The 24,833-nt window shown below is 38.4% G+C and overlaps 1 protein-coding gene across 1 annotated transcript in view; it reads left to right on the forward strand.

Annotated features, from left to right (window-relative positions):
• Positions 1–24,833, forward strand: part of DAAM1 (dishevelled associated activator of morphogenesis 1) — a 207,742-nt gene that overhangs the window by 166,274 nt on the left and 16,635 nt on the right. Inside the window, 5 exon segments of the mRNA XM_078151516.1 lie at positions 92–198; positions 11,630–11,714; positions 18,240–18,346; positions 19,845–19,933; positions 21,077–21,245. Coding sequence (XP_078007642.1) covers positions 92–198; positions 11,630–11,714; positions 18,240–18,346; positions 19,845–19,933; positions 21,077–21,245 — 557 coding nt within the window.

Genomic DNA, 24,833 nt, shown 5'->3' on the forward strand with positions numbered 1-24,833 from the left:
ACAACTTATTTTTATAACTGTGTGTATATGTGTGTGTGTGGTCAGAATGTCATTGTTTGACTTTCATGGATTCCTATCATGCCCTTTACAGAAAGAAACAGATGCCATTGATGACACATTGAGTTCCAGACACAAAGTGAAAGAACTTTCAGTGATTGATGGCCGGAGGGCCCAGAACTGCAACATTCTGCTCTCAAGGTATTGTTAATATTGAGTAAAATAAGCATTTGTAACATAACCTTTCAATGCAGTGAACGATTTTGGTGTGTGACTCACAACTGTTTACATTTGTAAGTATATTGCAAACTTGAAAAATTATAAGCCTGTTGGGAAATCTGTTTCTATGTTGTATTACTAATTAGGGTAAGTGATACTTATGCCTCCCTCTGTGAAACAACTAGGGATGAGTTTGAAACTTCTTAGATTATAATCTCTCTATATATAAAAATATGAAATTACTTGAAACCTTAAGTAGAAATTTGTTTTCACCTTGCAGGGGTGGGGAGGCTACATGTGACCTCGAGACTGAAGGTTCCCCACCCGTGATCCTTGACATTCAAAAAGTGATTTTATATAGGTTATATACATAACAAAGCTAAGTTTTTGTTTATTTTCATTGACCTTTCTATCGTCCTGTTGTACAGATGTTTGTCTGTGGGGTAGCTCACTGCATCACCATACTATAACAAATATTAGAATGTTAGCTTTTTTAAATGTCATTGGTCTATTCCTTCAAGCTTTAGTTCCTTCCTGGCCTTTTGTTTTAACATTTTCTTCTCTTGCTATTTTTTACTAATTAGAAAGATCAAATCAGAATGAAAACTTAATTTTCAAAATTCGGTTTTCAGGGGCACATTCATATAATATCCACACTTGAACAGAGGAAAGAAAAATTGCAAATTCTGACTACAAATTCTCCTTCAGCTACAGTTGGATTGGCTTCTGCCATCACATTTAGCTCCTTGGTCTCTTATTTCTTTCCTCATGTTAATTCCAGTTTAGGATGGTTGCAGTGATTGTGAGGAGTAAGGGAAATGTTTTTTAAAATCTACAAAATTTTTTTTAATGTATTAAAAAGTCATGTTGGGCAAGTTCTACTATGAAAACTTCCCTTGGGTTGACATTGTCATAAGGAGAATTTTCTCAGGAATATAAATCATGAAACACATTTGTTTTTTTAATCTGGTCTTAAAAACTACTTTTGAGAAAAGACCTTTGTAGTACAGAGAGCTAATTTTATGCCTACCTTATAACACTGAGGCCTGTTTATTGTTACATGTTACATAGAGATAAAATATCTCGTGGTGTGTGAGAAAAGAGTTTAGATAACTAAATTTTAATCTGGTAACACATGAAAAATTGATGTGAACCTTTTGATTCAATGTCTAATTGAAAAGCATGTTTCTGTGCTTGCCTGGGATTCATTCAACTCACATATTCCCACTTTTACCCCCTGAATACTCCTTTGAGGTTATTTCACAGTCTCTATTGTGCTGAAGAAGAATGTAAATTTTCCTCAGGAAGTCACCATTGAAAATACTTTTAAGGCAATTTATGTACACGATGGAGTGTATTTAAGGTTTCCCTCCCCTCTTTGACAAATAATGTTGTTGTTGTTCAGTCATTTCTGATTGTATGTGACCCCTTGTAAGGAGTTTTCTTGGCAAAGTACTAGAGCAATTTGCCATTTCCTTCTCCAATGTGTCCCCATTTTACAGATGAGGAACTGAGACAAATAGGAGTTAAGTGACTTGCCCAGGCTTACACAGCTAGTATGGGGTCTGAGACTGGATTTGAACTCGGTTCTTCCTTACTCCAAGCCTGGTGCTCTATCCACTGCACCACCTCGCTTCCTCTGGCAAATAATATTCTTATATAAATGCTGAATTAAATGAAGATTTTTTGAAAATAATTTTTTAATCTTTTAATTCTTTTTTCTTAAATCTTATTTACTGTGGTTTTTAAAAAATCTCATTGAAGTGCAGAAGAAGCTATTTGAAAAACTTTTCAAAGAGATTACTGTCATTTTTTCATTTCTATGCCATAGGGTTTAAATCCCAATGGGAGTAATTACATTGATCCAGTTCCTTGCAGACAGATTGTACTGAACAGGGGCTGCTGATGGTGACATTTACTGAGCTTCAGAGATAAAATCATAGCTTTTCCTGACTTTTCCTGTCCAGTTTTTGAAGAAGTTATTTTGTTCTAATGCTGTGTAATTTATCAGAGATTAGAGTGATTTTTTTTAGTATTGGAGCACTCCACAAATGCTCCCTTGAAGTGATCAGGCTTAGTCTAGTCAGTTTCAAAGGGGATGAATTAAAACACTGCTTGTAACATAAATTAATAACTGATAGGCAAAGTTCTATTTCAACAAACATTGATTCACACAAAAGGGGAAACTTTTTGTGAGGTATTAGAGCTTCCCTGAAGTGTAATAGGCTGCTTTGGGGGAGGTTGTAAGGTCTCTTTCACTAGAGGTCTTTAAGCAAAGGCTCTATAATTATTAACTGGAAATGTTACAGGGGAGATTCTTGTTTCAAGTACAGTTTGGGTTAATCAATCATGTCTGAAGCCTCTTCCAATTCTAAGGTCTAGGATTGTAGGGGCTCTGTTCTGTATAGCAAAACTATGTCCATATTCTGGGTGGCCCAATAGTAAGAATTCTTTATGGGTCCAGTTTTCTTTTGTGTATCACTAGTGGTTAGCACAGTGCCCAGCATATAGTAGTAAATGCTTAATAAATGCTTGATTAATTGTGTTCAGTTATGGGCCCTTACATTGTAGGAAGAACATTGATAAACATCCAGAGAAGATTGACTATAGGATGGCAGAGGGCCTTCAATGTTTAGCCTGGAAAAAAAGGGCTTGGTTGGGATTTACTAGCTATTTTTAAGTATTTTGGAAGTCTGTCAGTAGAAGGCAGGTCAGACTTTTGTGTCTGGATAGAACAAAGAGCAGGAGGTGGAAGTTTTAGGGAGGCAGATTTGGGCTTTGTATTAGGGAAGAAAGTTTCAAAATTCAGAAATACCCCCAAAATGGAATGGGCTACTTTGGGGGAGTGAATGGGTTCTTCATCAGTGGAAGTTTTCGGACTAACATTGGATGACTCCTTTCAGCAGGGATTATAAATGAGATTCTTGTTAGGTTCTAGTTGAAATGGATGGCTTTTAAAGCCTCTTCCAACTCTGATTTTCTATGATTCTGCACGTAATCTAAAAGCTTACCAGAGGAAAAAAGTCGGGTTAAAGGGGTGCTCTCCTTTATCCTATTCTGTAAACAGAACATTTATTGAGGGCCTATTATGTGCTTAGTTCTATATAAGGTGTGAAGCAGAGGACAAAGAGCTTATCTTATTGGGAGACAAAACAGAAACTTGAAAGTTATTGTTTAACAGTACAAGTTAGTCCCTGATGAGGGCTCAAGTGAATGATATTGCTCTTAAGTGCTCTAGGGTTTCTGGGAAGGGAAAAGCCCCCTTATAAAAGAGGAATTACTTGAGTGAAATCTCAAAGGATATCCAGAATTTCTATCTCAGTCCTTCATAGCTGTTTTAAAGGGCATAGAGGTTGCCACAGAAGAGTTAGATCAGCCAATAAGGCTAAAAGCATAGAGTTTTTATTTTTATTTTTATTGTTTTTAACAGGCATGTTTCAGCTTATACATGGGAAGAAGACTTGTTTCTTTGAGACATTGAGGAGCATGGGGATGTGGGTGGGCATGAGGAGTTGGGGGCAAAAGTTATAGCCATGTAGTCAGCAAAAAGATAAGGTCTTTCATGAGGACTGGTACATACATATGTGACTTAGCCAATGAAGTGGTAGGGACATTAGAACCTGAAAAGAGATGATCTCTGGGATATAGTAGTAGTAAGAGAAAGGAAACAGAAAACTGTATAAAATGTTCACTTTCAGCCTAATATTCAGATTACCACAAACTCTCCTCATTCATCCTAGATTCAGGAACACCTAGGTTGGATCCTTTACGTAAAGATATCTCAGTGATACAAAAGAGAGCTAAGGGTTTTATAGGGAGAAGTGCATGGTGAGAGGTTGAGGGTAGGGTTGTTAGGGAAAAGGCTCATCTGGTAGGCGTTACATATCTGAAGCCATACATCGCTAGGAAGGTACCAATGATCAAAACTGGATGGGGCATGTCAGTTTCTAGAATGAAAGATTCTAGTTGTAGATTATTCTAGAAAATGAATGGGTCACCTTGCAGGATAGGGGCATATCTGGATCAGAGGCAGTTTATAATATACAACCTTATAAATCTTAGAAGCCCTCAGAACAGACTAGTTCCCTGAAATGATATAATTTAAAGAGGCAGGGGAAATTTGGGACAGGGACAAGAAAGTATGAACAGAGGTGGATGAGCACCAGTCTTATTTTAAGTGAGAAATAAAATTGTACAGGTAGAATGGGGCCAAATTATGGAGACTGGACCAAGAGAGTTTTAAATTTGAAGTTTCTAGAGATTGAGATTGTTTCTTTTATTGTGTTTGTAGCCCCTGTTGCCTGGCACATAATAGATGCTAAATAAGTATTTGTTGGTTGAAAAATCTTTTCCAGCTCTTCCTGCCAATTTCCTTTAAGCAAATATGTGAGACCAAGAATCATTCCCCAGTGGATATGAAAAAACAATTCTAAAAAGAATTGCAAATGATTAACCATCCTTTCTGTGAAAGATTGTTCCAAATTACCAGTAATCAGAGAAATACAAAGCAAATTGGCATAGATAACAGTTTCTCTTCTTGGTCTCAATGAATTGATTTTGTTTATGCAAAAGCTTTTCAATGTAATATAATCAAACTTATCTGTCTTATCTTTCGTGATTGCCTATATTCCTTGTTAGGAAAAACTCTTTCTTTATCATAATGATGATGGATTCTCTCCTGATCTCTTCTCCCTCCCCAACTGACCATTAATATTCTGTTAAATTATTTCTTATTCTGCCTTACCTAATCCTTTCTACTAATCTACTTTTTTAAAAGAGTAATTACCAAATAGATTTATGACTGTTTTCCATAGCATAATTGAAGTCTAGAAATGCTTTCATTCCTTCCCTCCCCTCCCCCATTTCTCTTGAGCATCTAAATCTTTTATTTCTCTAAATAAATTTTGTTATTAATTTGTTCAGCTCTAGAGAGTATCCTTTGGTAGTCTGACAGAGCACTAAATCTATTTATTAACTTAGGTAGCGTTGTCAATTTTGTTGTATTCACAAGGTCCAAGAGAGCAGTGTCTTAAGGAGAATTAGTTTGGTATGCTTTGACCAGCATGGGTTAAAGAAAGGAGAGGTAAAGCCTAGGATGTCATATAAGAAGCTATTGCTATAATCTAGGTAAGAGGTGAGAAGGACCTAGTGTGAACTGGCATTAATGAAAATTAAAAGAAAAGGTATAGGTAAGAGGAATTACTATTTTTTAAAATCAATAGAAATTGGTGATTCTGGAGACAGAAACCTATGAGATTGATATGTAAACTATATCTCACATTTTTTCACTTAGTTTGATACCCTGAGGCTTAACATTAGCCCTCTTTCTTGTCTAGTGGCCTAGGAGTTTGATTTCCTGCGAAGTGCTTTTCTAAGTTCTGCCAGAACGAGATAATGAGTGTGTGTCATATAATACATAATGGGACCAATTCTAAAAATACTATCATTTACCTATTACTATATATGGCATTGTGCTAGGTATTATTTTCAAGCACGTCTGGTATTTTGTGACCACTTAAAGGTGTTCATTGCCTAGACAGGAAGGACACAGAACAATTAGTCAGATCTGTATCCATAAGTAACTTTCTCACCTAACTTAGAAGAATATCTTCAGCTAGAGAATAACATGACAAGCAATGAAGGTGACGCCATGTTTGTGCCAGTAGTTCAGAATAAGATGGAACATGAAATCATCTAGTGTTTGAGCTAGAAGAGGCCTTAGAAATCATCTGTTCCAACCCACTTAGAAGTATCATGATGGAACACTGCATTTGGTGTTGGAGGTCTTGGGTTCAAATCCAGATTCTGCCACTTGTCTTCCTTGAGTAACCTTGGGCAAATCATTTCTCTCAAGGCCTGAAATTCTTTATTTATCAAATGAGGGGCCAGAAGAAATAATTACTATGGGTCCTTTCAACTATAAACTGTGACTTACCTAAGGTCCTAACAAAGAATAAGTGACAGAAGGGAATTTGAATTATATGCCTTTCCTTTCTAGCAGGTTGCCTCTCTTAAGGGGATCACTCACAGGTACAAAGATAGATAGGCATAGATTTGAAATGCCAACTCTGTAGTGTTAGAGACCAGAAAAGAGTTGGACATGGATAGGAAAAAGCATATAATGAACAACTATTGGTAAACTGAAAGTACTTATTTGTCTGGCCTTTGTTAAGTGACCCAAGAATTTTTCTTGCATGTATATAAGAGCCCTAGTCTGCTTTATTCCCTAAAACAGCTTTCAAAAAAAATTAGAAACAAGGTTTATATTGCAAAATGAAACCACATAAAATACATTTTTATGAAGTGTCCTGCCATATTTTTTTTTCCAGACGCACAACCTAATGTCTGCAATCTGAGTACAGTAAACCATAAACGTGCCCCATTGTTCTCTTTTTATAGGGGTGGGGAGCAGGTCTTTACCTCACCTGCAGAGATTTTATACAGATCCCATGCAGTGAATAAAGAAAGGGACTAGATGACCTCTGAGATCCTTTCTGATTCTAAGGCTGGGAAGAAAACTTTCATAACAGAATAAAAGAACCTGAATCAAGCTAAATTTTAGGCCTCTAATGCAAACATAAGACCAAAATACTGAGGTGACCCTATGTTTTTCGTTTACTTAATTAGGCCTTTATATTTCAGCCCTCACGGTAAATTATCGGAATATTTGGTACTGTTAGGTACAGGCAGCTGGATGGCTCAGTGGATAGAGTGCCAGGCCTAGAGTCAGGAAGACCTGAGTTCAAATCCAGCCTCAGACACATACCTGTGTGATCCTAGGCAAGTCACTTAACTCTATTTGCTTCAGTTTCCTCATCTGTAAAATAAGGTGGAGAAGGAAATGGCACACTACTACAGTATCTTTACCAAGACAGCCCCAAATGGGGTCACGAAGTCAGACATGACTGAAAGGACTGAACAACAATTATTAAGTACACGAAATACTGTCGGAGACCGTTTCTTTTATCTTCCTGCTTTATAAATAAATCTGAACTTCAAGTCAAGTCAACAAGAATTTATTTACTGTGTGCCCGGTACTGAGGCTACAAAGAAATAACCAAAACAATCTCTGCTCTCAAGGAACTCACAGTCTAATAGGAAATATAACTGCAAACAACTCTGTACAAGCAAGACGTGTGTAGATATAGACACATCTATACATCTTATAGAAACATCTGTAGATATATCTTAAATGTAGCTATATGTAAAGCTACTTAAATTTTCTTTGTAGGTAGTTGATTGCAGGTATGACATAACAAGAGGGAAGACACTAGCATTAAGGGAAATCGGAAAAGACTGTTTCAAAAGTTGTCATCTCCCACCTGCTCCAAATGTTGTTGTATATTAAGAAGCTAGAAGAATGAAGCTTGGAAATTTTAAGTTGTCACTCGCACCCAAAGTCATTCCTTATTGTTTAGAACTGACAACCAGTTCAGAGTAATGTAGACTTTCCAGGCATTCCCGGTGCCGTTTGCTTCTTTACCTTCATTTAGCAGTCATGGGAGTGGTTATGAGTCTAACTAGACAGGTCACTTCTCTGGAGATCTCATAGTTGCGTATTCCTCATTTTTAGAGAAGCCCAAATTGTTTTCTGTTCCTCAGGTTGAGTTCACTCCAGACACAGTCTCTGGAGGTCAGATAGATACAATTTCAAAAGCAAGAAATTCTGTGGTCCATATGGAGAACTAATGAAATGCAAATTTTGTACTTGGTGTTCTCACTCTCTGATTTTTTTTTGCCTCCATTTCTTTTAAATGCAAAACAGAAGGCCTTTCCAGAGCTAACCCATAAAAGGGTTTCTCCAATTCTGTGTGAAAAGGACATAGAACTATCATTTTTTTTTTCTTGTAAGCAAAACCCTCCTAATGATGCTTATAGATGTTTCCATATCCCGTTGATTCTCATTAATCACAAGTTAAACCTCCCTTAAATAACTTATTTCCCCTTTCCTTTCTTCTTGTTGTTCAGTCTTTTTCAGTTGTGTCTGACTCTTCATGACCCCATTTGAGGTTTTCTTGGCAAAGTTACTGGAGTGATTTGCCATTTCTTTCTCCGGCTCATTTTAATGATGAGGAAACTGAAGTAAATAGGATTAAGTGACTTGTCCAGGGTTACACAGCTAGTAATTTGCCATTTATTTCTTCAGTTCATTTTAATGATGAGGAAACTGAGGCATTAAGTGACTTGCCAGGGTCATATAGCTAGTAAGGTGTCTGAGGCCAGATTTGAACTCAGGAAGATGACTCCAGGCCCAACACTCTATCCACTGCACCACCCCGCTGCTGTTTCTTTTCTGCCTCCTTCCAGAAGTGATTATATTTCTTTTTGCTATATGTCAACACAGGAAGAGTACCTGGCTTCATGTAAGCACTTACTAAATGTCTGCTGATTTGATTAATGTGCACACGAAGTATAGCTGTCTATCATGCTTTGGTTTGGCTAGAGCCCGTGTCTGTGACATACAGTAGTTTGTTTTCCTGTCATGCCTGCCCAAACCCACGGTGCTCATTTGGAGCCATTAAGTTTAAAGGTTTTCCAGCATGATGATGTGATGAACATGTTGATGAGGTAAGAATTTCTGGAGAACTCCGTGAGTTCAAAGGTTGGTCCAGGTTTACTGCTGCTGCTCCCTTTGTTAACAAACACCCTCACGATGAGACGTAGTGTGCTAATTTTCTTTAAGGCAGATGAACTCATACTCTGCCTCACTGCTTTGGTTATGAGAATGATGTAGAGATGGTACGGAAGGAGCTGACAGATGCAACCGTCTACCTGGTTTATCACATGAGCACCTGTTGAGGGGGGAAACAGAATCAAATATCAGCTGTGGCTTAAAAGCTATGAGCTTTTTTTTTTTTAATCTCTTCTAATGAAATCTGGTCCAAAAGTTGGAGAAATCTCAATTGAGCATAACAACAGCCTACTCACCCCAGATTACCCTTTGACAATCCTACGTCTGCTTTCCTTATCTTTCCTTTCTTAGATGCCTTTCTACGTAGGTCCACTTGACTATGCTTCACAATTATTTCTTATGTATTTCTTTGTCTGGCAGCAATTAATTTTTTAAAAATTATGAAGTACCTAAACCGTATAAAGTGTAGCATGTAGTGGCAGGCAGGTAAAGTTTAGGAGGCTGCACTAAGTTTAGGTAAGGTCTATTACGTACCAGGCCAGGGGTGGGGAAACCCGGGGCCTCAGGGCCACATTTTTAGGTCCTCAAGTGTGGCCCTTTGACTGAATCCAAACTTCACAGAAGTGTGAATTTGAGGACCTCAAGGCCATAGGCTCCCCTACCCCTGTACCAGGTACTGTGCTTAGCGCTAGGGATACAAAAAACCGTAACAACAAAAGGACCAAATGAAAAAACAAACTCTGATCTCAAGGAGATTTTTACTGATTTGTACAGTGATGTACACATACATAAACAGCCATGTTATAAAATAGGCTGTTGTTCATTGTGTCTGACTCTTCATGACCCTGTGGACCATACGACACCAGTACTCTCCCTGGGGTTTTCTTGGCCAGAATACTGGAGTGGTTTGCCATTTCTTTCTCCAGAGGCAAACAGAGTTAAGTGACTTGGCCAGAGTCACACATCTAGTAAGTGTCTGAGGCTGGGTTTGAACTCAGGTCTTCCTGACTCCAGGCCCAGCACTCTATCCACTGAGCCAGGAGAAATGTCAATTAAATGCTTTGTGAAGTTTAAGGATTGAGATTTCACTACTGATTTGATAGGTTAGAAGGAAATGAGGGAAGGACTAGAAGAAACTTTTGTTTCCTATACAGCAGCTCACAGTATTTTGTATGGAGGTAATAAATGGGATAATACTTCAAAAAAAAAAAAAGAAAAATACTGTATTAGTGCTAATTGTTAACCTAGAGAGTAACAGTATTTCTGGCTAACTGAAAAAAGGAAGTATCAGGCTACTTGAGATCTGTGATCTCATTCACGTGGATACTTTCATGTATATCATCAGGGAGAATATTGCAAACGCCAGGATTTTTCTCCCCCCTGAAGAGGAAAAACTTGACTTTTAAACCTGAAAGAGTTTCTGTATTGCTGCTTCCTTTTCTCCCACGAAGGCCAGTCTTAAATATGATCCCTTTTTGAGACAGCAGCCTGTGAAAGCACAAATCTTTGATCCCTGGTATAAATGACGGAGTAATTCAGTGGACTTGAAAAAGGTAAATAGATCATAGTACCTTGTCTATACCAGGGCAGAACACTTAGCAACTTCAAGAATTCTGTTAATGTTTGTATTATTGAAACTAGTCGTCTGAGATGTCCTACTTGAGTGTTTTCTGAGTTAAAATCTGGTCTCAGACAAGTACTAGCTGTGTGACCCTACACAAGTCACTTAACCCGTTTGCCTCAGTTTCCTCATCTGTAAAATGAGCTGGAGAAGGAAATGGCAAACCCCTCCAGTATCTTTGCCAAGAAGAACCCAAATGGGGTCACAAAGAATCGGATACAAGTAAAATGATTCAACAGCAACAAAACTTGAGTATTTTAATTTCCACAAATGTTTGAACTTCATGACTTTTATTTCATAACAGGGTTCTAAACCAGGTAGCACTTTCATATGCCAACTGTGGTCGTCCAAGCATGACACCTTAATTAAATCAGCATATGATGTTAGAACAGTGTGATTCACAAATGGGCAAACAGAAGCTGAATTCATGAATTTGTTATTCTCTGCTTTGAAGATTTGCTAATGCTCAGTCTTTAACGAGATAACACGGCCTTATTTTTTTTTTAATCCTTTTTTAGGAGCTTTAAACATTATCCAAAATGAAAACAAGCAAAACTTTCCCGATTCAATTCATGTTCTTATATACAGTCTCTTAGGCATTATGTAGAAGTGGTATCCTAATCTCAAACTCATCAAGTTTGGAGAATACAACTGTTTTTTTAAGCCTTCAAACCTAATAGGTAGTCTCAGGGAAGGGGGTTCCTAACCATTTTGCTGTTATTGTTGAATAATGGACATCTTTGCTAGTCCATTTAAGCCTGTGGAACCTTTCTCACAATGTACTTAATTGCATAAAATAAAATATATAGAATTACCCACGAAACCAATTGTGTTGAAGCAGTTATAAAGCTTTTTTTTTAAAGTTCATTAGATAGGTTAATAATAACCCTGTGGCCTTAATGGGTGGAACATAAACGTTTTGTTTTCTCTGACAGAATTCTCCAAGACAAAGCCCTGAAAAAACATTAAAAGAGCTTCAAGATGCCATTTTAAATGTAATATTTTCAGGAAATATCCTTGCACAGGGATTCCTGAATTCCTTAAAAAAGAAATACTTGAACGTCAATAGTTAAAGCACAAGAATAAGTATCTACATTAATTTTTCATATTCAAACCAATTTTCTTGGTATTTTAAAACATCTGTGATCTTTCTTCCATAGGTTGAAATTATCCAATGATGAAATCAAACGGGCAATTTTAACCATGGATGAGCAGGAAGACCTGCCAAAGGACATGTTGGAACAAGTGAGTCACAAATACGCGTGCACTTCATAGGACAAATTCTAACCTGACTTTACAACAGGGACTGGGAGATGGAGAAAATCTGACCTTTCCTAATAAAAGGTCCATCTCTGCAATGAATAGGTTGGACCAGGGTGCGTTCCAACTCTAATAAAAGACTTCCTGTAATATTCATCACACCACTAGGTGGTACAATGAGTATATTGCGATCTATGCAGACAATGCGATGGTTCACTTAGTAATACAAAGGCATTAACTACCTCAATAGATATAGGACCTTGAGAAAGATTAAAAATGAATATTCTACGCTATTCAGAGCTGGGTGGCCCAGTACATGGAGCACTGGGCCTAGAGTCAGGAATATCTGAGTTTAAATCCTGCTCAGATCCTGAGAAAGTCAGTTGAGCCCTCTGCGCCTCAGTTTTCCCATCTGTAAAATGGAGGTAATAATGGCACCTAGGGTTGTTCTGACAATCAGTCAAAAACACGTAAAGCACTTTACAAATCTTAAATCGCTATATAAATGCTTCGTTACATTATGTTTATTATCGTTGCTCTTTAAAATGATGGGATAAGGATAAGGAATTAAATCCTTTTTATCTCCTGTAGTTTACTGTTTTATTCAGTGGATGAGAATTTCCTGTCTTCTCTACAGTGGCATTATTGTACAATCATAAAAAAGCCTAGATGGCACGCTTATCAAACTTGCAAACAACATACAGCTGGAAGGGGCACCAACTGGCTCAAACTTAGGACCAAGTCATATAACATTAAATTCCATTTGGTTTCAAAAATCAACTTCATAATTATAAGAGGGAATATGTGGGTCAGTAGAAAGCTTTGAAGAAAAAGGACATGGGTTCAAATCCTGTTACTTAAATACCTATGGGACATTGGGTCAGGTCACTGTACTCTTCTTGGCTTGAGTATTCTCATCTCTAAAAGGACGAGGTTTGCCTGGAGGACTTCTGAGGCTCCTTCTAGTGCAAAATCCATGATCCTGTGAAATTTGTTAGTTTGTAAAAAGAGATTTGAGAATCGGAACTTCAAGGGATTCCTGAAGTTGCCGTGGAGTCCAGGGGGTCTTTGTAGGTCACCTAACACCTGTCAGATTGTAAGCAGTAGAACACTGCCATTTCACAGGGGTATCTCATGTCTTATTGAACTGTGTGGTTCAAAAGACCTGTGATTTCATCATATGAGGCGATCACAAACCTTCCGTGCCTTAGTGGTCAGTCTTTGTGAATTGTTATAGCTTTGAAAAAAAAAAATTCATCCTGGTGGCCCAGCCTCCTGGTTAATGAACCTCTCTGAACTTAGGCTGATTTTCCAATAAGAGACTCTGTACTCGAGGCCTTTCCAGATTGTTGCAGAGATTTCCCTTGCTCATACTCCACTGCCATAGCCTTTAAGAATCTGGAGTCCCTTCCATGATATCTAAGGCATCAGAGTAAGATGTTAGTAGAATAAATCTGTATTATATAAGCAGATTTATGTATTAATTCTCGGGGGGATTTATCTTTTTTTGTTGTTGCTGTTATCAACAGAAGCTATTGATTTGTCATCATTGGACTATCATCTTTAGTTGTTTTGCATGGGGGAGCAAAAATGGGTGATATTTTGACTTAGCTGTCTATGTTCTCCTACCCTGTCCCACACCTAAGCATTAACGTGTGTGAAACTTCTGTCCAGGCTGTCATGATGATCTCATTAGCACTTTATGTCACCAACCTAGATATTTTCAGATTCTAGAAGCAGTTTTGTGCTGCTTACTTTATGCTGCTCAGTACCGAGCCTAGAATATTTAAATAAGTTGGCTCCATTGACTGCTCTGTGTGTGTGCGCACATGCTCACCTTGTTCTTCGTTCTTCCTCATGCCATCATAAAACATTTCATAAAAGATAGGGAGTGGTAAGGAGGCATGAAGTCGCCACGCCTAAAGCTGACCTGGTCTTTAACGATGAGTGTCACAGTCCCTTTGTGTCCTTAGAGTCCCAGCGTACCACCACTCCCCGCAATTACCTTGGCTGAAATTGCCAGAAACAGAAGCTCTGACAACCATCAGTTGGAGAAATTTTAACATGTCTGATGGTGTAATAGAAGGAATACTGGCTTTGGAATTAGAGAACCTGTGGGATCCTGGACAAGTCACCTCATCTCCTCGGGCAGCTTTCTTACCTGAAAAATGGCAGAATTGGACTAAATCTCAAGGATCTCTTCCAACCTGAAGTTTTATTTATTTGAGTCAGTTAGCCAAATGGTTAAAAGTAACTGCAAGTTCACTGGCTTCCTTATGTATGAATAGCTTGGAAAAGTTAATTCTTGAACCTAAAATGTATTTTTCTACAATACTTTGTTGGTTCTAAGCTTCCCCTACCAATCAAGGCATAGAGCTATGACAGGACAGGCATGAATTGATCTTTTCAAATAAAAATAAACAGGTTTAGGAGGCTACCTTCCCTTTATAGAGGATACTGCATTCCAATTCCTTGCTGGAAAAAAAAAAGCTACTTGTCCTGAGAAAATGACTGTTTGCAAAACTGTTTTCATCCTAAGACTTTCAACCACTATTTACAAGGTAGTCCATTTAAAATTCCACAAGATCCATTTACAGTGAAACTATATCCAGCAAAATTCCTCTTTGAGTGAAAGTATTTCAAAGCCCTGCCAAAAGAGCATGAAATGCAAATAGGACACACATCAAAAAGATACTTGTCAGGATATCAGCACGGTGAAACGTAATCTGCCCAAGTGACACATTTTATATCCGTTCTCTTGTGATAATATTGTGGTAGAAAGTAACTTTCTCTATCTTTGTTTTGTCATCTCCCTAATTTTCCCCCCTCCTCTCTATTTTCCTGTTTCTGCTTCCATTCTTACTTATGCATCTTCTTTTCTCACCTCATGCTTTCCAGACTAGGTTTTCTCTTAGGCCTACTTAGGTTAAGTATCCAGGGTCTAACATCGCATTCCTTACCACTCTGCTTATCTGCCAGATAAGTCTCGTATGCCCAATAAATATGATATATATTTAATAGTCCTTAGTTCCTGTCTCTTTTCATCAATCTTATTCAACGTAAGTAACAAGCAGGTAGCTTCCTCCATTTCATCTGAAAGTGGAGGGAGCCTTAAACATTGGACCATTTACCCACAGCACTATAGTACTCAACCTTGCCATACTTAATTTTTATTATTCTCTTTTATGTACTCTACATTCTAGCCAGACTGGCTTCTTAGTTAATGCCTGAACTTGGCATTCCATTACCTCCCTGGAATGCACCCCCTCCCTACCTCTTAGAAATCCTAATATCTTCCGTGAGTCTCGGCTTATACCACTTCCTATGGGAAGCCTTTCCTGATCCTTCTTGTATCTCTCCTTTCTCAAATTAAGTACATGTTTACTTACATGTATATGTTCTATTCCCCAGTAGAATGTACCAAAGCTACTTGAGAATAGAATCTGTTTTGGATTCCGTCTTCCTATCTTTCTAAGCTAGTTATTCATCTAGCACTCTTACCTAACTGGCAAGCTACTTGGCTTAATCCCCATGTAAGACCTTCTACCACCTGCTCATATTATTCCTTCTTACTTTTGCTTTTTGTAGTCCCTGGCTCCTTTCAAGGCTCACCTTAAGTGCTGCCATCCCCTTCAAGAAGCCTTTTCTGATTTCTTCTGGTTATTTGTTTCCTCTCACCCCCAAATCACTGTTTGTTTATTCTGTATATATCCTGTATATGGATGTGCAAACGTGCACATACGTACATATTTATATACACATACACAGCCCCATATTTATTTCTATGTTCTGTGGGTAGTAGAGAGAGAAGCAATTTTTCCCCAACTGTACTTTGCTTTGAAGGAACATGTGGACTAGAGAATCTGAAATCCAGCTATGCCCATAGTAGCCAACTCTGTATTGAATACGTGAAATAGTCGGGGTGGGAGGCAGACAACAGGCAATCTTAGTGGAAGGCACACACATAATCAGTGCAGTGTTATCCACTCAAAAGACTCTAGGCTAGGAGGCAGAGATGGTCAAATATTGCCCTGCTACTAATTAGCTGTGTGACCTTAAGCAAAGTGAATTTGCCTCCTTGCCGAGCCTTAGATGCCCCATCTGTAATGTGAGTTGGAAAATTGATTCTAAGATCACTTTTGGCTCTAAAATTGTGAGGGTGAAGCAATTTTCAGTAGAGAACCTTGGCAATCCATGTTTCCTGGTAAGAAAAGTAACCATCAGAAGTCTATTGAAGAAGGAAGAAAGGAAGGAAATGAGCCTTTACTAAGCATCTACCATATGCCAGACACTGGGCTGTGTCCTTTTACAGATATCCTATGTATTTCTTACAACATCCCTTGGAGACATGTGCTGCTATTATTATTATCCCCATTTTACAGTTGAGAAAACTAAGGGAGACAGAGTTAAGTGACTTGCCCAGAATCACACAGCTAGTAGGTATCTTAAGGTTGGATTTCAACTTGGGTTTTCCGGAAACCAGGTCCAGTGCTATATACACTGTACCACCCAGCTGCCTCACCTAGCTCTAAAGACTATAGAAAATTCATTTTTAACATCTCCCAAAGTCCTGAACTCATTGAAGTACTAATTCCTTCGAGTCACTGAATGAACCACCATGTTGCATACAGAGATCTCAAACCTAAATGCTGCCAAAATGCCCCTTTAGGCATTATCAGTCCTTTCTTAGAATAGACAAGCTTGCCTTATATGGCCATTTATCTCCTCAATGAGCTTAGTGGTACAAGTTAACTCAGATGAAAATTCGTAGTTTTTAGAAATCAAATTTTCTTTCTTATTAGAACTTAGTAAATATGAATATTTCAACATACAAAGAATAGATGGAAAAATTTTATGTGAAACTTTGAGCTTTTATATGTTTTTTTTTAGTGTATATTAAATTTAAAACAATGATAACAAAAATAAACAACAACATCGGAAGCTGGACAGCTCGAAGTTTTAAAAGACTGTGTATGTGTTTGGGTTGAGTGTGAGAAGCATTGGGTATGAAATGTTGGAGAAAGACCAGCAGTTTACTTAACCTTGCATAATAAGACAGGAAGAGAACAGTGAATCTGCCCATGGGACTTGTAGTATGAAACCAGCACTGCCACTCTGAAATAAAAGTGATGGCAAAGGATCTCGATTTATTCTTCCTTTTAAAGGATGTTAACATTTTCTTTATTTGGGAAAGAGAGAACATTTCTATGAGGATCACCCTTTGAATGGTAATATAAGATCTTCTCCCTATTGTGGCATTTAATGCTCTCATCAATATGGCTCCTACTTACCTTTCCAGCCTCAGTTCATACTACTCCCATTCCCTTACTTCATCCTATATTCGCTGACCCCAATGCATTTTCATAGTCCTTTCTTCATGTTTAGAAAGTACTCCTTTCTCATATCTGCTTATTGATTTCTTTCTTGTCCTTCAAGGCCTCACTCCATGAAGCTTTCCTTGACCGTCCCTCTTCCCAAAATGAAAATGATCTTTCCCCCTCAGGTTTTCTTGAAGTGTTTTGTTATTTACTTCATCACAAATTCTCATATTTGTTTCTACATATATGCCCTATCTCCTTGATTAGATTGTAAGTTTCTTGAGGGATGGGACTGTGTTTTTCCTCTTTGTTTTTCCAAAATCCAACACAGTATGTTGTCATATCGTGGGCACTAGGTCTATAATGATGACAGGTTTCCAAAGCAAGAAGTTACACAAATGTCTAATGTTTTCTACTCTTCGTGTAAATATATAAACTTGTGGATAATCACTTAGAAATTCTTTCCAATAAATAAATGAATGAATGAATGAATGAATGAATGAATGAATGAATGAATGAATGAAAAATCAAATAAATAAATAAAAGAAATTCTTTCCAAAGCAAATGGCCCCAGGGAGACACCCATTTCTACTTATAATATCTCAAAAGGTTTGTTCAGGATCTAATCAGAATCACAGTTGGATGGCTGGGGACTGCTATGAATGCGACTACCCCCCTTTTAAAAAATACTTATTATAAATTGTGACAAGGAATGAAATACTTTTTATTGTTATCTGGCCCAAAATTCTGTCAGATACAGGACAAGACCTTGTCCCCGTCCTCTAGAAACTTACAGTCCCTTGTAAAGAAAATACTTGAATGGCTCAGTGGATAGAAAAGTGTTGGAGTTGGAGTCGGAAAGACCTGAGTTCAAATACCATTTCAGAAACTTACTAGCTGTGTGACCCTGGCCAAGTCCATACATAGCTCTTGGCTTCAGTTTCTTCATCGGTAAAATTGGGATAATAATAATACTCACCTCACAGAGTTATTGTGAGCCAGGTGAGCTATGTAAAGTGCTTTGCAGACTTTAAAACACTATATAAATGCTGGCTATTATTATTGTTATAAACAATTAGAGGAGAAGATGGTAGATAGTCAAGTATGGTGCTAACCACAAGGATACCAGAAATTCAAGGAAGTAAGGGGAGGAAATTTTTCATAAACGTGTCTCCTGATGTGTTTCTCTTAGCTCCTGAAATTTGTTCCTGAAAAAAGTGATATTGACCTGCTGGAGGAGCACAAACATGAGCTGGATCGGATGGCAAAAGCTGATAGGTTCCTTTTTGAGATGAGCCGGTACGTTTGAGCACGCTTACAATTAGTCCACTTGTCACTTATCTCCCTTACTGCGATGTTGTCACTAAGGAATAATTGCTTTTAGTTCAGGGATATATTTATGTAGCTGGACCTAGATCATCTTAGGAGTTCAAATGAAGGTAAAACTATCCATGTTATGGAACCAGCCTGACTCCATAAGTGGGAAATTTCCATTTGAAACCTCTCAGTGATCTAAACTGTTCCTCATTTAGACTTGTTTGGAATTTATTTTATTTTCTTAAAACATAGAAATAATTCTCTTACCTATCATGCTAGTAATGAATCTCAAAACTTCTGCCCCTTGTCAATCAGTACCACTTTTCTTCCCTACCATTACTAGGTTGGTTTGTCTTTTTATATAGTGTTTCCCTCTCTACCCTTCTTATGTATGTGGGATCATGTTTAACAGTGATGCTCTGGAGGTTGTTTTTTTCCCAAGCAAGAGCTGGGGCCTAGACTCAGGTCCATATTCACCATGGCCCACAGATGCTTAGGAGGCTGCTCCATCCTGAGAAACAGTCTAATTCAGAATATATCAGTCCAGGGCTATCCAAGGAGACCGTGGGTTCCTAAATATTTGGATTCGATTAGAAACAAGCTCTTCTCATATTAAGGATAATCCATAACTGAACCTAATTCTCACTTTTTCCCATTCAAGATTTTTACTGCCATGGTTTGACAATTTACAGTCCCAGTTGACTGTAGGACATACAATTCAGAGATAGTGGAACAAGAGCCAGTCCCATGAATAGTTGGGAAAAGTCATTGGCCACCTACACAATATGATTTGGGGTATGTGGTCCTCCTCTAAGCCTGAAATCAGCACCATTAGATTCGCTAATATAGACAACAAAGGTTTTCTCGTTGATAACATGCAAATTGTTAGCTGCAGTGACTCTCCAAGATGTCTCCTTAACACAGATTGATTTTTTTCAGCTATGTGTTTACAATGAGGGTAGGGAGAGAGAAGCCCTGTGTATTTGGGGAGCAAGCTGAGCTAATGGGGTTCTAAGGGTGAAGGAGCAGGTTGTAATGAGGGCATACGGAAGACAATAAACAGTTTTGCCAAGATATAACTCTGTGTGGCATTAAATAGTAGATTTTCACAGGTAACTAAATTTCCCCATCTTACTGTAAAAGTGCGTTATTATTTTTTGTTCCCTCTGTGTATAAAAGAAATGTCCAAAACTTTCTGACTTCTGAGTGTGTAATGATGACTTTGACAATGGCTAACAAACCTTCTGACCATTTACTACCCTTGATTGCGTTGGGTCAGAGGGATTTGCATACCATTTTCTCTGACCCAGGTCATAATGGGGAAAACATCCTCTCAAAGCAAACTTGGCAGATTGCCTTCTGCACCTGTGCCTGAGAGCCATTGTGGGTGTCTGGTGGCAACCCCTCCCCAATCTCTCCCTGTTCTCGTAGGAGCACTGGTATCAAATGAATGTTAATTAGCCTGTGCTTGATCTTACAGAATAAACCATTATCAGCAAAGGTTGCAATCCTTATACTTCAAAAAGAAGTTTGCAGAGCGCGTGGCTGAAGTTAAACCCAAAGTTGAAGGTAAATGAATGGGCCTGACCTAAAGACTAATGCTGGTGATTATCAGTTTCCTAGCAGTCAGGTATTTTGTGTCACTTTTTAAGAGTGCAAATAGTGAACACGAGCTACTCACAGATTTACAATGGTGACTCTTTCTGCCTTGTATAGACTTGGTTGCAAGGACAGTAGAATCCTTTTATGATGGTGCTAGGAGACAGAACTAACACCCACCTCATGGACCAACAGTGTAATAGCTTCTTCTTCTGTTTACTTTTGTTGGGAGCCTGAGAGAAAGGGAAAGGCCCATGATTTGGTCCACCATATGTCTGAAACTATGTACTGAGTTACATCATAGCAGGGTCCTGTTCCTGTGTTTTTTCTGAGGGGCAGTATTGTAGTCTCAATATACTATTGGGGGGGAAAAATCTATGCATAGTTTCTAAATATCTGAAATGTATGTATGTGTCTATATACATATACATACACACGCACACATACATAGATGACACTTGCCTATCAAGTAATTATGGAAGGGAGGCCTGAAATTGAGAATCCTTTGGAGAATCTCCATCCTGACACTCACTAGCAACATCGTGTGACACAGACCTGCCGGTTTCATCATTGGTATGGGGATAATGATATCTGGTTGAGAAGGATGGGAAAATATTTACTAATAATTTTGAAAATGGAGAATACCATCTCTATAAGTGATGTTCTCCCATTTATTAGTCAGTAAAAAATCAAGGTCAAATTTTGTAGCATTTGTAAGGTTGACATTTAACAGCGCTGGCAGCTGATCTCAGTCATCCCCTTTCCCTCATTCCCTTCACATTTTGTTTTTGGCTTTTCAAATTTCCCAAAAATCGTCACTAATGGTCTGGAGTGGTTTGCCATTTTCTTCTCAGCTCATTTCACAGATGAGGAAACAGAGGTAAACAAGGTTAAGTCACTTGCCCAAGGTCACACAGCTAGTTAATTGTCTGAGGCCGGATTTGAACTTAGGAAGATGAGCCTTCCTGATACCAAGTTCAACACTCTTATCTACTTCACGCCTAGATACCCTACTAATAACATAATCGTCCAGAGTTTAAAAAAAAATCTTTTGTTCATATGGATGATATATAGGAAGCACTGAAACTGCATAGTTTGTGTTTTGTTTTTAAGCGATTCGAGTAGGTTCAGAGGAGGTGCTGAAAAGCACTGCCTTGCGGCAACTGTTAGAAGTAGTCCTGGCTTTTGGAAATTACATGAATAAAGGGCAGAGAGGCAACGCGTATGGATTCAAGCTCTCCAGCCTTAATAAGATCGCCGACACAAAATCTAGCATCGACAAGTGAGTACCTTCTGATATTTGGTTAAGGTTTTGCCTTTTGTATGCTCTTCTGTCACCCATGTCCTCCATGACCCTAAATTCTTCCACCATTTGATACTGACATTTTTCTGTCTGCTCCTCTGGCTCCTCTTCTCTTCACCCTTTAACTCTCATTGTAACTCCCCAAGGCTTACTGCTTTCTCTAAGCTCAGACCTGAAGACACTTATCCATTTGTATGGTTTTAATGGCCACTTATATGCAGGCGAATCCCAAACTCAATCTGTAGCCCTGACTTATCTTATATTTACCCATGTTACCAGCCCATAAGATGGCTCTACATAGAAAATTTTAAACTCTACATGGTGGAAACTGAGCTTAATGTGTCCCCCTTTACTCCTACTTCCCGACAATTCCCAATTCCTAATTTCACACGTGCTCTTCAAAGGCTCTACCATTTTGTCATTATTTCTAGGAGCAAAGCCCTTGACTCTTTCATTTGCTTTATCTCTCCCCACCTTTTACATCCAGTTTATCACCAAATTAAGCTTATTGCATCTTCAGTCTCTCAAGTCAACACCTTGTTTGTGATTACTGCATTAATTTAAGTTCTTTTGACATTGTGTATGGGTTACTGCAACAGAATCCTTGCATTTTGGCTCTTAGGTCTCCAGTCTTCCTATGTTGAATATTCTCTCCCTGAAATATTATTTTCATTATTTTACTTTCTTACTCTTAAGGATCTTCAGTCACTCTCTTTGTCTAATATCTCCAAACTCAATTCTACCTGATGTTTCAGGCCTAACACGAAATCATGCACCCTCTCTCTGTCTCAGCTACATATTCACCGTTACTTCAAAAATCTGTTTGCTTGCTGACTTCCTCCACTACCACACACACGTAGCTTGTTCATCCCTCCCTGAGTTTTCCCAATCTGGAATATCATTCATCATTCCTTCTCTGCTTTCAAACCCTGGCCCAAAACCCACTTCCCTCAGGAAAGCTTCTTTTTCACATGACCATGCTCTTGGCATCCTCTCAGCCCTTATGAACAATGCGTATACTATATTACTTTAAAGTCATTATTGTGTAGAAGTGGCCTTTTTTCCCCCCCTTTTAATGTGTATGTTATGTAACCTCACCAGGATTTGTAAGATGCTTTGGGACTGGGTCCATGTCTTCAATTTTCTTACATCTCTCTTCTTCTTTCTCTACCATAATTCTTCTAATGTAGCACTCATTTGAAAATCTATAAATTTTTGCTTTAGGAGTATTGCCCAAGTGCTCCGACTTCAGTGGGGCACACCTATGTATCCCTCCCCCTCATGAAGTTAGTAACCAACTACTATCATCAGAGTATTTGGCAATATTATTGATAATCAGTTATTAAATCTCTCTGTGGTGTAATAGATGTTAATGATGATGATAATGCTGGGACATTTGACTAGTCTTTTAACCCACATTTGATGGAATCCTTTTGCTTACATCTGTTCACAAAAGACAGCAGCTGGTTACTGTTCTTTTGAAGCCAAGTATATATTATATGAGACAAACATTCTTTAAAAATAAAGTTAACCATTTTCTCCTGTTACATGAAGTCCCTAATATTTCCCGTTTGGAGTTGAAAGTCCATTATAATTCTCTGTTTAATTTTTCTACCATCTGATAGGGGAAGTTTGTTTTTAGTATCTTGAGAAGTTTACTCTAGTATTGAATGTGAAACTGGGATACTGCTGAACTCTGGGATTTGAGTACTCTTCATAATAGAGATTGGGGGACAGGTGACCTGTTTTCTAATGATTGCAAAGTTGAAAAGTCCTTGGAAAGAGCTCTTTTCTTACAGGAAGACAGCAAAATTTCATACAGGCAGAAGGCCAAGAGTCTAGGCTTTTGGGTGGTCCCTGACGTACCTGTGATGCCTGAGAAAGCTGTAGCTGTCACTTAGAGACTTTTCCTTTTTAAATTTTCTCTGGGTAATTTTTGTCCTCTACTATCTATGTCTTCACTGAGAATAAAGAAGTTCAATCCTCAGGGCATGTTTTGGGGAGTACGAAACAGAGTTCTTCATTGCTATGAGGATGTAACATTTAATCTTCTGAGCAAGGGACAAACCCATGTACTAACGTAATGCAAAATATCTGGAGGAAGGTATCCAGGACATAGGGTGGACCCTGTTCTCCCACCCCCACCCCTCTGCCCCCAGAGGATTTACCAGGGAAAACATGAACAAGAATTAAACAAGATGAGATGGTATGGGTAGGTCGTGACTTATTACATATCCATTGAAGTATATTAGCTGTTAAAACTACAAAAATTTACATGTAGACTTGGTTCTGTGCAGTATGAAGTAGATAAGTCCCTTCCTGGTAGTTATAAACTTGGTAAATACTTATTGCTAGGTGTTGCGGTGGATAGAATACCGGGCCTTGAGTCAGGAAGATCTGAGTTCATATCTGGCCTCGGACACTTAATAGATGTATAACCTGGGGCAAGTCACTTCACCCTGTTTACCTCAGTTTCCTCTTCTGTAAAATGAGCTAGAGAAGAAAGTGGCAAACTACTCCAGTATCTTTGTCAAGAAAACCCCAAATAGGGTCAGGAAGAGTCGGACACGACTGAATGACAACAACAAAGTCCCTTCCTGGTAATTATACACGTGTTACTGCTAGGATAGCTATACTCTACATACTATATTTCTAGTATAGTATTATAAGACTCTTCATTTTTTATCTAATACAGTGGAACGACACTGGGTTTGGAATCTGAAGTTTTCTGAGTTCTAATCCTAACTCTGCTACTTAACCGTCTATGTCCTTAGACAAGTCATTTAACCTCTCTAGGCCTCAATTTCCTTATGTGAAAAGTGGAGTTGAAATAGGTGGCCTCTAGGTCTGTGTAATCCTGCAATCTTCCCAACTCCCAGCCTTTGAGCAAACTACTCTCTGTGCTTGAAATGCACTACCTCTTCCCCTGTGTCTCTTATAAGTCCTAGCTTCCTTCAACTCACCTCCGACAGTAAGATTTTCCTGATGCCCCTGGTTTTTAGTGCTTTCTTCCTCTTCAAATTATTGTGTTTATGTTTACCTGTTTATGTATTATATCTCCTCTGCTGCCTCAGTAGAATTTTATAGCTGAAAGTGACTGGGAGAACAGGGACCGGATTTTGTCTTGTCTTCGTATACTCAGATCCTTGGAACGTAGTAAATAAGTCCTTATTGGAATTTTGTTGTTCTTCTCGTTACGTAGTTGTTTTTCAGTCGTGTCCAACTCTTTGTGACCCCTTTTGGGGTTTTCTTGGCAAAGATACTGGAGTGGTTTGCCATTTCCTTCTCCAGCTCATTTTACAGATGAGGAAACTGAGGCAAACAAGGTTAAAGTGACTTTCTCGGGGTCACACAGCTAGTAAATCTGAGGTCAGATTTGAACTCAGGAAGATGAGTCTTCCTGACTGTAGGCTCGGCACACTATCTACTGTACTACTTAGCTACCCAAACTAATAGACACTAAATACTTATTGAATTAAACAGAATTTTGAGAAACACTGTCCCGCCTCCAAAATTATTTCTGTGTAGAGTTGTTTTAGTGTATTTGTACTCTTCTAGGTGTGTTGT

Source organism: Phascolarctos cinereus, unplaced genomic scaffold (assembly GCF_003287225.1).
Source record: "Phascolarctos cinereus isolate Bilbo 61053 unplaced genomic scaffold, phaCin_HiC Scaffold_3;HRSCAF=262, whole genome shotgun sequence".
In the NCBI taxonomy this organism is placed as follows: domain Eukaryota; kingdom Metazoa; phylum Chordata; class Mammalia; order Diprotodontia; family Phascolarctidae; genus Phascolarctos; species Phascolarctos cinereus.